Source organism: Trichoderma evansii (assembly GCF_050947405.1).
Source record: "Trichoderma evansii strain SZMC 28006 chromosome Unknown GGI43scaffold_18, whole genome shotgun sequence".
NCBI classification, from domain to species: Eukaryota; Fungi; Ascomycota; class Sordariomycetes; order Hypocreales; family Hypocreaceae; genus Trichoderma; species Trichoderma evansii.
The window spans coordinates 125,460-141,503 of record NW_028145188.1 but is presented as its reverse complement, the minus strand read 5'-3'; the positions used below and the strand labels follow the sequence as shown (position 1 = coordinate 141,503).

General features: G+C 43.4%; 3 protein-coding genes across 3 annotated transcripts; 1 reads left to right on the top strand and 2 right to left on the bottom strand.

The window, feature by feature from the left end:
• Window positions 1-870: 870 nt before the first annotated feature.
• Window positions 871-5,552, bottom strand: GGI43DRAFT_429083 (glycoside hydrolase family 55 protein; the record flags this gene model as incomplete). Its single annotated transcript, XM_083209050.1, has 6 exons — window positions 871-3,955; window positions 4,079-4,313; window positions 4,385-4,443; window positions 4,500-4,548; window positions 4,640-4,861; window positions 4,947-5,552. 6 exons carry the CDS (start codon window positions 5,550-5,552, stop codon window positions 1,116-1,118), a joined length of 4,011 nt encoding a protein of 1,336 aa, XP_083058019.1. The 3' UTR covers window positions 871-1,115.
• A 2,343-nt stretch (window positions 5,553-7,895) lies between these two features.
• On the top strand, window positions 7,896-10,593 carry GGI43DRAFT_386107 (CFEM domain-containing protein; the record flags this gene model as incomplete). Its single annotated transcript, XM_083203745.1, has 3 exons — window positions 7,896-9,262; window positions 9,333-9,804; window positions 9,874-10,593. The coding sequence occupies 3 exons, from the start codon at window positions 7,896-7,898 to the stop codon at window positions 10,591-10,593; spliced, it is 2,559 nt and encodes an 852-aa protein (XP_083058018.1).
• Window positions 10,594-10,655: 62 nt separating this feature from the next.
• On the bottom strand, window positions 10,656-13,329 carry GGI43DRAFT_411552 (DUF4246 domain-containing protein). Its single transcript, XM_083206729.1, has one exon. It carries the CDS (start codon window positions 13,186-13,188, stop codon window positions 10,915-10,917), a length of 2,274 nt encoding a protein of 757 aa, XP_083058017.1. The 5' UTR covers window positions 13,189-13,329; the 3' UTR covers window positions 10,656-10,914.
• Between the last annotated feature and the right edge of the window lie 2,715 nt (window positions 13,330-16,044).

Here is a 16,044-nt window from a genome sequence, read left to right as displayed (position 1 = left end):
CTCGAAATTCTAGTCATAGCTTATCCACTAATGCTGACGTGCATTGATCGACAATTGTTATATACATAAACGACGCCACATTTTCTTTCGATGGTTTGTCGACGCCTTGCCAAGATGTAGAATAGCAAGCTGCTTAATTTAGGCTTCAGTGGTAGAGCGCCAACTTCATCTTCCTAGCGATTGGATACTTTAAATAGACTTTTTCATTGACTGCTCTAGAGCCAATATTCAGCTATTTTCCTCAAAGAAACGCTAATTATTGTAAATATTCGACTGGAGACGCAGTTGTCTCTCAGATATACGGCCATAGTGGCAACTGGTAAGCATAAATATGAGTGTATATAGAAAGTTTCTTCAAGTCTATTTGAACTAGTGATATATCAAAACACCCAAAGCTAGAGACCTTCTTCGAGGTCTCTCAAAAGCTAGTTTTATTCCAAAGAGAGACGGATAACATTTTCCACTTATATTTAAAAAGATGTGTAACATCACTAACATAGACAAAAAGTAAAAACATACAACAGCCGGTGTTCGCTGATGGTCACCCACTCAACTACTAATCTGCCTCTCATTGGCTTGACTCTGGGAGAGCAGACGGGATCCCGTATTCTCCAATGGATATGGTCGTATGTATTGTGAAAGTGGCTAATTCCACCTGATAGAGAGATACAATGGCATCAGAGCAAATAAAAAAAGAAAAAACATACAACAGCCGGTGTTCGCCAGTGGTCACCCACCTGACTACTAATCTGCCGGTTAGTGGCTTGTCTATGGGGGAGCAGACGGGACCCCGAATTCTCCACTACCTATGGTCGTATGTGCTTGTTGGTGAGCATATTCAGTATATATATAAGGTATGTATTGCAGTTTACGAACTAAGAACATCATCCAACATCATATTTACCACTCATCCTCCACCTGGCTGCGAACCCGCCAGTTAGCTAGCCAAGGGCTTATTCCAATTATTTAAACATTCACCACCCGTTGGTCATACTTTCAGTTATCAACTAGAAGCCCATCGTGTTCAGACCCCACATTAAGGTTGAGTCTTTTCTAATTTTAAATCGCTTTTTTGCGTAAGATCCCTTATGAAGCAAAGAAAAATGAATAGCACCCTATGTTCGACAGCTTGGCGCAATAACGTCTTCAAACTGATCATTCTTCTCTTTGAAATCATTTCCAATATCCGAAAGATCTGTGTCGCTCAACGCACGCCTCTTATCCGCTATATCTGCAATCTCATCTCTATCGCGTCCCCCAGCTCCAGTTATGAGACCCAAGATATCCATAGGCGCCGAAGAAGGATCAGATATAATGGACTGGATGCTAAGTGCAACATTGCCTACATCGGCCACGGTAGTGTATAGACCATCTATCAGTTCAAGCTCTGGAGCGATGTCGTCGAGAAACGGTAAAAAGGCAAAGACAGCGCCGAGGATCTCAAGAATGAGCTCAATTTTTTTCTCTTTCGCGTACTGCTTGCCCAGTGCCTTTGCGTTTTGCATGCCTGTAACGGCTTGACTAAGCATAAACACCGGCATTGAATAGACTTGAAGTAGATCGTCAGAAGAGCCGTTCCAGAGGCCTAAATTAAGGTCCATTTGTCGTGCTAAGATTCCATTTTGCATAGTGCCGATGGTAGGTAGTGCTTTCGTAATGACGTCTTTGGGGTTGGGAATATCAATGTCGGATGCTGCTGTTGGAATGTTGATCCATTCGTAGTCGTATCTGGTACAGGTCTCAAATCTTTCACAATTGGTGCCATACCCATCGCTTCTATCGTATCTGTCTATAAAAGTAACCCATGAAGCATTAATGCCGTATTGTGATTGAAGGGTATCATAGAAGCCCGTAGAGTTAATCATCGTATAGGTCATTTTGTAGCTGTTGGCGCCTTTGAGCTGTGACCATGTGAATGGGCATCGTTGTGTTGAGGTTGGACCATATCCTTCACAAGTGCAATTGAAGAATTGGTTACCAGGTCCACCTGCATCTTTTGAAGGTGAAGATGGGGCCATAAAACTTTGTATCATATCTGGTATGACCTCAAGCATGTAGCTTTGATAATCTCCAAAGACGTCGTCATACCCGTCGTTCGCCTGAGTATAATTGTTCATTGTATCGTTGAGAACGTTCCCGAGGGTAGGAAGTGCGTAATAGTTCATACATTGATCCGGAAATGAACCTTTAGCTGCCGAAAGCTCATCAATAGTTTGATAGTTGACAGTCAAATCGCACATGGAGGTAGATTGGCAGTCCGGGCTTGTATCATTCCAATCACAGTTCCAAATCACGGGACTGGCGCTGTCCAAGTATCCCGCAAGTGCACTCCAGAACGGATGACCAGAGGCCTGGGTGTTAGGCTTTGCTAAGATGGCATTACCGGAATATTCGCTTATCATTTCCACAGAGCCAATTGTAACTAGATTCCAGAGATGCAGGCCACCGTTCATTCCGTCATCGTATACAAGCCGTTGTTGGCAGTTCTGTGTGTCCACACAAGTTTCAATGTAGTTGTCGTACCAAGAATACAAACCAGCTCCTGCAATGGTAAGGTTCGTGGTGCTTTGCATAAGTACAGCCCAGGCAAAGTTGCATAGAAGATCAGTACCGTTACACGCGCTGTCGGGGAATATAGGGTCGCCCGCGTACATGCCTACTGAGGAGTTGAACGGGCCAGGGGACTCAGTCGCAGCAGTAAATTGGTAATACGGTGATTCTGTCTGGATCATGCCTGCGAATGTGTTGGATGTATTGGCAAAATTGTACTGGTATAGAATAGAGTGCTCGGATGCTGTACCATATAGCCAATTTGGTCCTGAAGATTCAATCAAAATACCCCTGGCTGCGGCCACGGTGATTTGGGTGTTCTGGGCATCGTCAATATCATGATCTGCAACCCAGGCCCAAACGTTTTCGAAGTAACCGTTGGCCTCTGGAGTAATATGTAGCATCATGACTGCGGCAATACAGCCAGTTTGGATGGGGCTTGAAGCCGGGCATTGGGCGACCTGCAATTTAGTCCCATAAGCACCCCCAATGCGAAAATGCGCATCCCAAATACCGACAGATCCTTGAGTAGCGGCTTGCACGTTCCATTCCATCAGTACCAATCCAGGCAAAGGACCAATGGAAGTAAAGAGCATGTCAGATATTTCAACAGTTCCAACATCCCCAGAATTTCCGACTTGTAGCATGACTTTGGGTGATGCTGCATCGGCGAAGTAAGATCCTGAGGCAACAATCTGGGACCAGACAGAGCCTGTCATGCGAGTATGGGCTGAGATAACAATAGTCGATGTGACAATATAAGAGCCCGCAGGAAAATATATGAGATTGTCGATGCCAGCAAGGGCCAAGGCAGACTTTATGGCGGCTGTGTCATCTGTCACTCCGTCTCCAAGCGCGCCATGGTCTTTAACACTAATGATAGAGCCAGTTGAGAGCGTCTCGTATTGCGGTCTGCTTTTTGTGTAATAGAGAGGTTGATCATAGACTACTGAATTGACGAGACTAGATGGACGCTTCGGAACGGACACATCATACTGGCCGAAATTTGATCCGTCGCTTTCCACATTTCCTATGACAATAAAGTCAATACCAGTTGTTGGGATTCCCTCAAGGACATCACCGTTCGCATATGTTACTGCTGTCTGCACTGTACTGAGGTCGATATTATCTAGCGTAATGATAGAACTTTCGAGGATCGTCTTATTGAATGCAGCATCGATGCCCACAGTGAGATCAGAGAATTGCGAATCCATAACATAGGTTGATCCAGTAATGGCACCGCCGCCGGCGGATCCTTGAGGATTAATCAGGCTGATGCCGATTGGTGCAGTGGAAAGATAAAGTCCAGACCAGGTCCAACCCCAATCCCAGATTAGACAAATACAAGCCTTCGTCTGTCCAACGATTTGAAAGTTGCGCACTGTATATTGCTGATTGCCACCATCTGAGAAACCAAATTAGCATATTGTTTAATAGTAGCTGGTAGCAACACAATGAAACATAATAATAGACCTCCATCTTTTCTCCCTTAAAAGAAAAAAGAAGGATAGAATAAATAAAGACTTACAGATTCCGTAAGCGCCCCCGACAATGGTGACATCCGACATGAAGCCACCACTCCCATTCTCCGTGTACATGCCCATCTGGGTATTGCCATCCCCAGAGGCTTTACTAGCTGAGATTGCAACATTAGTGATAGAGGTAGCCTGACCCACCTGCCAATGTAATCCGGCAGCATTGGCAGTTGTAGTGTCACTAATATCAATAACAAAATTGCGAATTTGACGATAGAAATTAGATTGCTGTCATGATGTCTAGGTCAATGAGAGAGATCTAGAAATGAGAAAATAGGGGGACAAATGGCAAACTTTACCTCGACATACCACTCATTCCCGTTACCGTTGGGAATGTAAACATCACTCTGGAATGCCCCTGTACCATGTTAACTTTGGGATCATCTGTATAGCCATTTATAGCAAATTCCATACCAAGGCCGATGAACGAAGCCGAAGTTTTAATGATCGGAATATCATTGGCCTATCATAAAATTAAAAAAAAAAACAAAGAATAAGTACTTTCTTTAGTACTGCCAATTCAAAGAGATGTTAGGATCTTAGACGAAACTCACATCTCCAACAAGCTGGGAATAGTAGTAAGCATTGATAGGCGTCGAAATTAGGTATGTGCCAGGAGGAAAGTAGATGAGAGTGCCTTTGACTGAGGATGACAAGCAATCTTCGCCACAATTCCCTCCATAAGCAATCGCTGCATTGATAGCGGCCGTGTCATCTGTCACCCCATCGCCTTTGGCTCCACCTCCAAACATAGGGTTGGTAACATCGCGGTAGACCTAGATTAGAACGACATTGTCAATGATAAGATATTATATTTGAATATTTATGTGGGGGGGGGCTGGATAAATGAGCAATACATACAGGATAGGAGGTATTATATCCCATAGGAGGCCGTCCATTTTCAGAAATTTGGGCCACCCAATAGCTGCTATTCGAGGTCGCTCGGTCTCTAAGCAAAGTATTGGATTTCACATTCTCATCATCGTCATAAATATGCAGAAATGGGCGCGGTAGTTTTGCGAATTGGGCATAACTTTTGTGTAGAGTACCATTCGCTAGTTGCTCTGCTGCATCGCGTTCAGCAAGAAGAGCGGCAGCAGCACGCAGTTCGTCCGTTAAATTTGGTGCAGCCGGCCTTTTCGCATCTAACTCAATGAGTTGTGCTGCAGACGACGAGGTTTTTGATTTATATATGTTTCGCCTTGGATTAGCCACACGGTGCTTATTATATGCTCCTTGATTCACAATGGCAGCGGAAACTAATTTTTCAGCATTATCAACGGCAGTGCTAGACAAATTTTGAAGTATTCGGCCACTCCTTGGAGCTGGCGGGTTCTCAAGAGCACGTCTTTGATGTTCAAAATAAGCTGGTTCTTCCAAATCAACAAATGACGCTCTACCAAGCACTGCCACCACATAGATGAAGGTTATGCATAACAAAAAGACTTTATGGCGAGAAAGGTCCATGGCGGGCGCGTGTTGAGGCACCATGGAGGACCTTGTGAGTTAAAGAGATGAGTTAAGGAGATGAGTCGAAGAGTATGTAAAAAAAAAAAAAAAAAAAAAAAAAAGCAAAAATAAGTTGCGAATTTATATATAATAAGCCGGAGAAAAAAGCTCCTGAGGCGGAGAACTCAACGTAAAGAAGTATTCAGTATACGAATGACGAGTAATTCAATGACGGCTATTTATTTCATACCATACTAGGAATTATGCCCATTTTCGGCCATCTTTCCCTTCTGGTGATTCCCTCTCCCGTGTTCACAGATTACTTTCTCGTAGACCCGGGCTAGAATTTAATCAAAGCAATATCACAATGTGTGCGCGGCTCCGTTTCTGGACCGACATGAGGTGTGGGAATCCTACGTGTAGTAGGCGATCCTTCTCTGGCGCTAATGAGAACCCCTGCGAGTTAACAAATTAAGTACAACAAAAGATCCCGAGGGCTGTCTGTTTATCTACCTATTTAAAATTGGAAATCCAAATCGTCAATATATAAAATTCAGTAATCTCATCTTATCTTTATGCACAGCTCCAGCAGGCTTAAGATGTTGGTTACTGGATGCAGGGCTATGCTAAACAGCTATATATCACTCTAGCCACTCCACATTCAATGTGCATATATTCTGTTTAGCCAGCAGCAATATGAACCCCGGAATTCAAACAAAGGGAAGTAAATTATCAAAGAATATCGAGTTACTATTAGTTAATTTTGAAAGTTTCTTCATTTTTTTTCCTCTCTTAGACTTGAAAAATAAAATACCTAATAAAAATTCGTGCTTTCTCTACAAGGCCTTTAACTTTAACCCAATGCCATAACGTCACGATATGCATAAGACTTAGCTTCTCGAGTTCCTAGTTTCAGTGCCTATCGCTCTTTAATTTTGTATTTTATACAAATAAAGGCAAAAGGCTTTTCCTGTCCCCACAAAAATTATTGACCACCACAGTTTGGTGCCTACATGTAATTAATCAGTACATTGAGGAAATAACTCTAAGCTTTACAAATACCCCAACTTAGCCATACCATAAAATTAATTAAACTTCCTCAAAATACATGTGACAATAACCACTTCAGGCTCGCGAAAAATATCTCAGCAGTCGACTATTTGTGGACGTAATGACCGACCCAAGAATCTTACATGGTATCTATAAGCTGTTGGTTGAATCTGAATGGGCCATATCAGAACACGAGCTTCCAAACACGGCTAGTCCAGGGACTAGCACGAGATATCAAGCCGGATCCGACGGCACAAACTCTATATCAACCAACGAGTGGTTACAGCGACTATCATTTCAACCAACGTCTTGTTACAGTACTCTGTAAGCCACTGAGAATTGGTTAATCTTACTTCGACAGAATGGTTTAGTTCGTATATACTGCTTCGTACCGAGTTCCTACTTGTAGTTAGCTGGTCGTAGTTAATAAAAAGGTCACCTAAGCCAACCCGACTATGTGAGGCGCATGATACTGCAGAATCACAAGTGGAATGGTCTAGAGCGTGTGGTCTTTAATTTGCCTCTAATATGCTATGATAATATCAGCAAATCACACATCTATTTACTCGGACAAGCGCTGAAAGAAACCTTGCGCCATGACTCCAACGATGATTAACAATCCATTCACAAATCCTTGGGTTAAAAACTGTCCTGGCAGGTGGAGGTAATAACTTCGCTTGACGAGTAGAGATGGGTCGAGCCCTTAGCGGATCGATGTCTAGCCTAATTGAAGGGACGTTTGTCTCATCATTAGAATAGAGGTATTGGCAAGAGTTAGGCCAGCAGTCTATGATAAGACACTCTCGGTGATACTTACAGAAACAGACACAATAGTGGATCAGAGTCCAACTACTTGCAAAAGTGCTACAAAAACCGGCCTATTTGGTACGAGAATCAAAAGGCTCAGGTCTATATCCTTCCATTGCACGGATAGGCAATTTCCCTAAATGATTTGCTGTCCCTAGACGTAGCCAGAATCCTTATTCATTTCAACTCTCCCATTTGGCTTTCTTTGACCACTTTCTTTATTGCTGTTCCTGCTCGTGTCAGCATTGCATCTTCTTTCTACAGCGGTGGTTGTCCTCTCTTTATCACACAATGAAGGCCCTCGCGATCTTTCTATGTTTCTTTTTCTCGTTCTTCCTCCAAATAGAGGCCAATAACAATGCCATTGGTTATGAGGTTATGTACTACTATTACGTGTACAAAATGCAATATAGTAGCGGGGTACCTCTTACAATTGCGGTTAATTGTAAGCCGTCGGGAGGTGAAAGAGGATCATGCTATTGGGATGACTTTGTTAAATCGATTATGGATAAGGATTTTTTGGAAGGGTATAAGCCAACGGCAGAAGACCACACCAGAAATCCTGATCTCAGCAATCTCGTCTCCTTTATCGCGGCCACAACTGATAAATCAGAAAGATATAACTTGGGAAACTTGATGTCTATTTACAAAAACACCAACACAGGTGATGGAGAAGGAGGCGGGGAGAACATCGCGGAGAGAGATAGGTCAATGACGACCCTGATAACTCACATGATGACGGCGGCAAATGACGCTATCGATAAGGGGGGGTGTGCATTGTCCGATGCGAAAATGGCTATGCAGCTGGCTCAGCAAACCCTCTGGGCCCGGGGTGAGCAATCGGCCAAGAGTATAAATAATTGGCTTGACGAACAAATTCCCGTGGATAAACAAGCTTACCTGTTTTCCAAAAGTAACATCCCTGACTGGGATAAGTCACTTCAGCAGATTGATGATGCATCAAATGAGAAAGAGATAACGGCTGACGAAGCTAATTCTCTTAAACAAATCTATAGCCATGCTTCCGCAACGTTTGGAAACGCAGCAGCAGAGGCCCCTCAGTCCGATAGAACTCATATGGCGATCTTGGGATCATTCCAAAAGAGTGTCGATGAGATCAAAAAAGGAATAACCCCAGCTGCTAATAAAGAGGTGATGCCACCAAGAGATCCCATTGCTAGGTGTAAACCAGACTATACATCAGACTCGAGCTCCGATTCTAGCTCTAGCTCCGACTCCAGCTCTAGCTCCGACTCCAGCTCTAGCTCCGACTCCAGCTCTGGCTCCAGTTCAGATGACCCGAATCTGCATTCGATGCTTTCCGAAGAGAAGAGAAGGAAGCGAATACTACCAGACGTGGATGACCTATTCAGGCTAGTAAAACGAATATTGGGCCAATGGAAGCCTATCTCTCTCCAAGTTTTGCCTAGACAGTTGACACCTATCAGTGTGTCAACCCCCGGCGTTGCACAATCTACTAGCTCAGGAACATCTACATCTACAACATCTATCTCATCCATACCATCTTCTTCCAACCCAGCAACTTCATCAACGTCGCTATCAACCTCTGAGCAGGTAACAAGCATCAGCTCAACTAAAACAAGCACAGGCTACGATTTAGCTGTCACTACCATATTCACTCCACCTCCAGAGTGCTCTAGTGGGCTTACTGAGGCGGAAATAGCTACAGGAATAATCTGGCGTAATATCATCAACCCAGTTCCAAGTCTGACTTTAACTTCCTGCTTCCCTAGTCAGTTTTATGCCAGTGCCCTAGCTACGACTTCGTTACCTCAATTCAGTCAACTGATTTGTCCCTATGGTTGGGAATCGTACAATATTACTACGACTTATCTGATTTGTTGCCCGAGGTGAGTTACATCTTCCTTCATCCTCGATATTATATGAACGGAAACTAATTTACACTTTTCTCATTGTTAGGGGATTTGGATTCTATGCACCCAATTTCAACAATACACAGCGTCCTGGTTTGGGTGCTATTTGTACGTCAACTGTATGGGATCGTGTGTTGATGGATATTACCAGCTATGATTCAACAGCTCTGGCAACAGTCGTTCCAACATCGGCTGGTGTTAATGGAACCATGGTGTTTGCCACCGCATTCGATGGTACTCCGGCAACCGCTGTAGTAACATCATCGATCCTTTCCTCAACCTCCTCCTCTTCGATTAGTAAATCCGCAACCGCATCTACAGCTGCCTCTACAACCACTTCTAGGCCTACCAGTTCAATTACGTCAGCTTCAACTAAGCCTATGTCTTCAACCACGTCCCCGTCGACAACCACTTCTACCATCACTGCTTCAAGTACATCCAAGTCTACCGGCTCAATCATATCTACTACAACTACAAGCGCCTCTGGACCGTCTATCTCTCAGCTTCCCGCCTGTGGTGTGAGTAACTGTTTATCTCCTCAAATTAGAGTCTAACAATACTGACCGACACCTTCTCCCCTCTCATAGCAAATATGCTTCAACAACTTGCTGGGCCAGTACGCCGCTCTCGGATGCGGTACTCCCGATCCAGCTTGTCTCTGTCGCAATGTCAACTTCGGTTATGGAATTCGTGATTGCTCGAATGGTGCTTGTGGCTCTGCCGTCGCAAGCACTGTCATTGCCTTCGAGTCAACATACTGTGCTTCTGCAACTTCAGCTCGCACGACATTCCCTACGACTGCGAGTGCTACAACTACAGGCATAAGCGCTCTACCCTCCTGTGGTCAAACATGTTTCAATAACTTGTTAGCCCAGTATTCCACTCTCGGATGCGGTACGCCTGACCCTGCCTGTCTCTGCCGCAACGTCAACTTCGGTTATGGAATTCGTGATTGCTCGAATGGTGCTTGTGGCTCTGCCGTCGCAAGCACTGTCATTGCCTTCGAGTCAACATACTGTGCTTCTGCAACTTCAGCTCGTACTACATTTCCAGTGACTGCGAGTGCTACCACTACAGGCATTGCCTCTCTTCCATCTTGTGGTCAAACTTGTTTCAACAATATGCTTGCTCAATATTCTGCCCTAGGATGTACGTCTCCAGATCCGGCCTGTCTCTGCAAAAATGTCAATTTTGGGTATGGAATTAGGGATTGCTCTAATGGAGCTTGTGGCACTGCAATTGCTAGCACTGTAATTGCTTTTGAAACATCATATTGTGCGTCGGCGACCGCAGCTTCTAAAGCTTAATGTAGTACTAGACATGTATTACTTGATTACTTTTCTAGGTAAATTTGATTCTCAGGCGTGTGTTCATCAATTCAAAAGTATTATATTATAAGATCGGATCGCTTAAATGCTAGCAATGACATAAATATTTTCTTCATTCTCAGTTTCTCGAATACGTACAATTTTATCGTCGGCTAAATGAAGATTAGCATATTTATCTCATTCCCCAATTAATTTTGACATTCACTACCCGTTCGTCATCCTTTCAGTTATCAACTAGGAGACCATGGTTTTCAGACCTCATTATAAACTGTGATTTTTTTCCTAAATTTAAAATAGCCTTTATTCAAAGAGGTTAGGTTTCATTAAATGATATCTTGCCTGTTGCTTCCATGTATGCTCTTTCATCATATCCCGCCAAAAGATATCTGCTTCCGAGAGGTCCATTGGCCCATGATTGTCCCTCGTTTCTCCTGGAGAACCATGGGTACCCATCAAGCCATCGTTTGTACGGTGCTTCCACCAGTCCTGTTGCTGCGGAGGAACATTACTGGTTGAGCATATCCGGTAATTAGGATCAACAAGCAGAAGAGTTACATATCGATGATGGCCAGAGACAGTAGGATCCAATAGCTCGAATGGCTCTCTCCGATGTTCCATCGTGTTGGGAAAAGCAATTAACCTGCCTTGCGGCATTGTGAGGCGGCCAATCTCCTGGAGAGGTAGGGTATCATCAACGATATCCCTTGACAACTGATCCCATGTGAATCCAAAAATCTCCCCAATAGCTGACACTTCCACAGATGACCTGCCATATCGTTTTGCTGACTGATTCCACACGTTGCCATCTCTTTGTTGATTGATGTCTGGTCCGTATTGATAGAAATTTGCAGCCATATCCGTTTCCTGGCGGAATGTAATCCGACTTTCACTTACATTATGAACATCATAAGCATACACAGCCGCAGCAACAATGTGCTCGTTCATTTGGCCTTCAAGTTCCCAAGTACTACCATGATACTTTGGGTTTTCTGGTGTAAGCTCGATGCTACTAATCCTAACGACAACCTGGAGACCTTGGTTGCGAAAAGTTTCTTCCAGTTGAATAACATATGGGTCATGATAGGAATTTGTAGGTGAATGGCAAGGGTTATCAAATCTCTCAGTAACCATTTCTACAACCGCTCTATCATTGTTCGTACCAGACTTCCATTCGTCATAAGAAAATGCTATGCCTGGCTCAGGATGCCTGAAGCGCAAGAGCGTGTCGTTTTTATTCCGCAATAGCCTATATGCGTTCTCTTTCCAATTTTGAGGAATAACGTTGGACGTGCTGGATCCGATATCCGGGTGTTTGAGATACGATTGAGTCATTACAACGCCAGGTTCGCTAGCAATATCCGGACGTTGGAGATACTCTAGAGCCATTTTCCACATTTCGGGACTTGGTTCTGGTATTGGTTGCGCACCCTCCATATCGTGATAAAACTTGACATTTCTTTTAGCTATCCGAAGGCGCCTGCTCATATCTGGGTCGTCTGTGTTTTCTTGGTTGCTACGTAATAGCTCCACAGATGCGAGATAATTGTCCAGCCGATATCTTCGAACACTGTTGAAAGCTAAAGCCCACTCCGGGAAATCATCTTCCCACTCGACACCGTAGGTAATGATTCGCAGAGGCACTGGTCCTCGTTGACTCCTGTTATTACCATATCGCTCTCCCCAACCTCGTTTGCCTTTGATAAGGCAATCATTCCAAGGCTTGACTGCGAGTGAGATCAGCTTCTCCAAATTGCGATACAGACGCTTTTGAGTGGGATGCAGATTGTTAATGTAAGACGTAATCCGCACGTTAGTTCCGGAGTCTCCAATGAACTTGACTTCGCATGGAAGCCATTGAAAATTATAAGACCAAAAATATGCCATGACATTATCAAGACCTCGAATATCATTGAAAGCGACCCTCCAGGGGTCAGTTCGGCATTGTTCTATATAGGACTGAAGAGATAGAGAATCGACTCGTTTATCCAAATGTTTAGGTGCCGTTTTTGCCTTGTCGTACGAGCCAAAAACATCTTCCAACACAACCTCTCCCCCATCTAGTAGAACTGGGCTTCTCCCGTAGACCAACGGGTATAGAGACGGATCAACTATGTTGGAGATCTGGTCGCCGGTGCTTTGGACTGGGAGTAGTGGTCCAAGTTCAGATTTGAAATCAACGCCGAGTGTCACCGGAACTAGTATGTTGGATTTGCAAACGCATGACCCAGTATCCAAGACTCGGACGTATTGTTTCTGCTTGTATTCGTTTGCTTTATCGCGTAGCTCAGCTACACACCAAGCCCAAGCTTTTTCACTCATCAGGGGCGTTGCTGCGAGCGCGTCTTTACGCCACTTTGCGACGATGTCTTCGTTAAATATGTCGATATCCCAATCCAATTTATCAGTCAATGTGTTCATCACATCCACCATGGCAAACTCGCGCATGGTCACGGCAGGCACTTGCTCCCATTCCCGGATGCCATGAGCGAATCGTTCCTCACATCTGAGCTCCTCTTCAAGGGGTATATCCCCAAATCCAGGAACCCTCAGAGGACCACAGCCAGTGTTATCCATGACGAAATCTTCCGTTTTCCTATCTTCCTGCTATTGGAACGCTGAGGGTAAGGTTGATAGATATAGGTTCGTGGACGTTACTATGCGCTGCCGTGGTGCGGGGGGCACAGCGCCTCAAATTATCCGCCTGTGATTGTGACCAACAACAGCCACAACGGCTGTTAGCATGCCGAGCGCGGGATTCTAGCCTTTTGTAGCTAGAACGCAGCCAATGCAACATTTTCACGATGCAAGTAACTTTTAGAACCAACAGCCGTAGTAGGGATGCATCGGACGAATAACTAGATATAAAATCCCTCATACCACATTATGTATATGTAATTAAACTAGCCGTGTAGACGATAGTATTAGCGGTGTATAGATAAGTGATATCATATGCCTATCCCTGTGCACGGAGTAATGCGAGTTGAGATAGAAGCATAGTATGAATAGTTTATATGCATGTAAAAAAGTGGGCAGCATTGGTAAATCGCTTGAATGAGTCAATGAATAGTAGAATAATGTAAGAGAAGTTGGGTCGTACACTGAGGCAGCGGTTGCGAGGTGTTGAAAAGAGTGTCCAACTGAATGTTAGTTCCCTCCGCGACGATATCAGAATCGCTTAAAAATGCTCCTGGAGAGATATAATCACCCAGAAGCTTACTTTGCGAATGCAGATCATCTGCCAGCGTCTATTTATAGAGCAGCCTATTTATAAGGCACGTACTCCGTATTAGCTGAGCTATCCGCTAGTGAAGATATGTGTGAAATAGTATATTAGTCGAACCTTTCTGCTACCAAGGTGTCGAAACAACTGAGTTACGTACCCTGTATATATGTTTTAATATAATAAGGCTATGATATAATTTAATGAAAAGCACTATAATTTAATAAATGTGTGCTGTAATTTAGTAAATAAGCGCTGTAATTTAGTAGATAAGTGCTATAACTTAGCGGATAAGCGCTGTAATTTAAGGGATAGATACTGTAATAGGCGCTATAATTTAGTGGATAAATACTATAATTTAGCAGATAAGCACTGTAATTTAGCGGATGAGCACTGTAATTTAGTGTATAGGCGCTGTAACTTAGTGTTTAAGCGCTGTATTATAGTGCCTTATGTTACAGTACTTTATCATACAAGTCCCGCTTTTTTGGATGCTAATGACGCCTGCTTGGATGCTGGATAAGCCGTCCCTTTTTTTTAGTAGCTTGAGGAGTATAAGGTAGAAAAATTGTTACTTGCAAGAGCATAATCCTTAATGTAAGCAACAGTAGGAGCGCAATATATTAATCGTCTTATAATAAAGGGATAGAAACACACTCCCTTAATGCGTGATTCTTTTTATTTTACTATGTAAAGGTATAATGCTCTTTGGTATTATGTTCCCCTATTTGACTTAGCGGTTTGTTTCGCGCTTTTCCTAGCTAGACGGATTTTTTACAGGAGCGGCCGCGTATAATTAGAACCAGCAAAGCTGTTATCCATATATCGGCACTTGATCTGGTAGTAAACCTCTCTTAAACTGACCGACCTGCGCATCTGTCCTCTCTGGCCGTCCTGATAAGCTATTAACTAAGGGGCGACACTCCGGCACAGTTATCTGCACTTTACTTTGTATTAACTAACTAAACCAGTTCTTACTATATAATCCTTAATTACAGTGCGCTATGTTCTCAGGGGCGCGCGTCTCTAGTAACTGGCTTTGCTTTTTAATCCACATATTTAATATATATATAAATAATTCAGGCGTTTTATATTACTTTTTTAATTAGTCCAATAATAATTATATGCTGCCCATTAGTCTTAATAATTTCTATTTTATTAAGTAAAATATTAAAGCTTCTTTTTATTTTAGACCACCTTATGTATTATTCTCTTAGAGCTAAACTAGTTTAAGGGTGTCTTATTTTGTCCTGTTGCTGGAATGGTTTAAAGTTAAGTGCTTTTTCCCATCTCAGTATGCCAGACTGAGGTGTCAGGGAATTGGGCAGCACTACTAAGGCTGAGGGGGCAACTGATCTTAGCTACCTCGAACTATAAACGTGAGACTTTGGATGTTCTTAAATACATAGAAAATTGGGTTAGTGCCCAACAGCGCCTGACCAATTTTAGGTTATATTGAGTATCTTGAATCTAACCGACTTAATGCTCAGCTCTCATTCGCGAACCTACAGATCCTGTGACTAACTCAGCCTTGGCGACTGATACATGGGCGCCTGGGCGCGCAACTGACTAATCACCACTGAGCGTTCTTCCCCATTGGTCCATCCAAGGCGCGTTCTCCAGGCGCATGCAAGTGAAGATCACCGACTAATAATTTAGAAATGGCCGAGGAAATGTTTGTGGAAGATGTCCTTTTACCGGAAGGCTTGTACGAATTACGCGAGGCTCTTCTTATGAGTATTAATTCCTGGGCTAAGCCTTGTGGATATGCATTTACAACTGGGAAGTCTACTAAGACTCTAAACGGGCGAGTTAAAGTTGTGTTTGCATGTGATAGAAATAAAGAGCCACTAAGCTTATTTGATGGACGAGTACGCTGTATTTTAAGCTGAAGAACTGGCTGCAAATTCTCGGTTCTGTTTAAACAGTTGCGAGATGGAAGTATATGGGTCCTAACCCATTGACCAGATCGAGAATGCGCCAAGCATAACTATCTACCAAGCGGGGACCTATCTGCCCACCCTGCATATTGTTGATTTGGAGAATATGATGCTATGATTGTCTTAAAACTTGCGATATCTGGCATAACCCCGCGAGAGATTAGGACTTATTTTTATAATTACTCTGACACACTTGTAATATAATGATATATATATAATTAGATTGCAGTGATAAGGAGAAATCTGCGTGAAGGCTAGAGTAGTATTTAG

Excerpts from the sequence above, each read along its gene's own strand:
- GGI43DRAFT_411552 (XM_083206729.1), bottom strand. The coding sequence starts at position 13,188 with ATGGATAACACTGGCTGTGGTCCTCTGAGGGTTCCTGGATTTGGGGAT.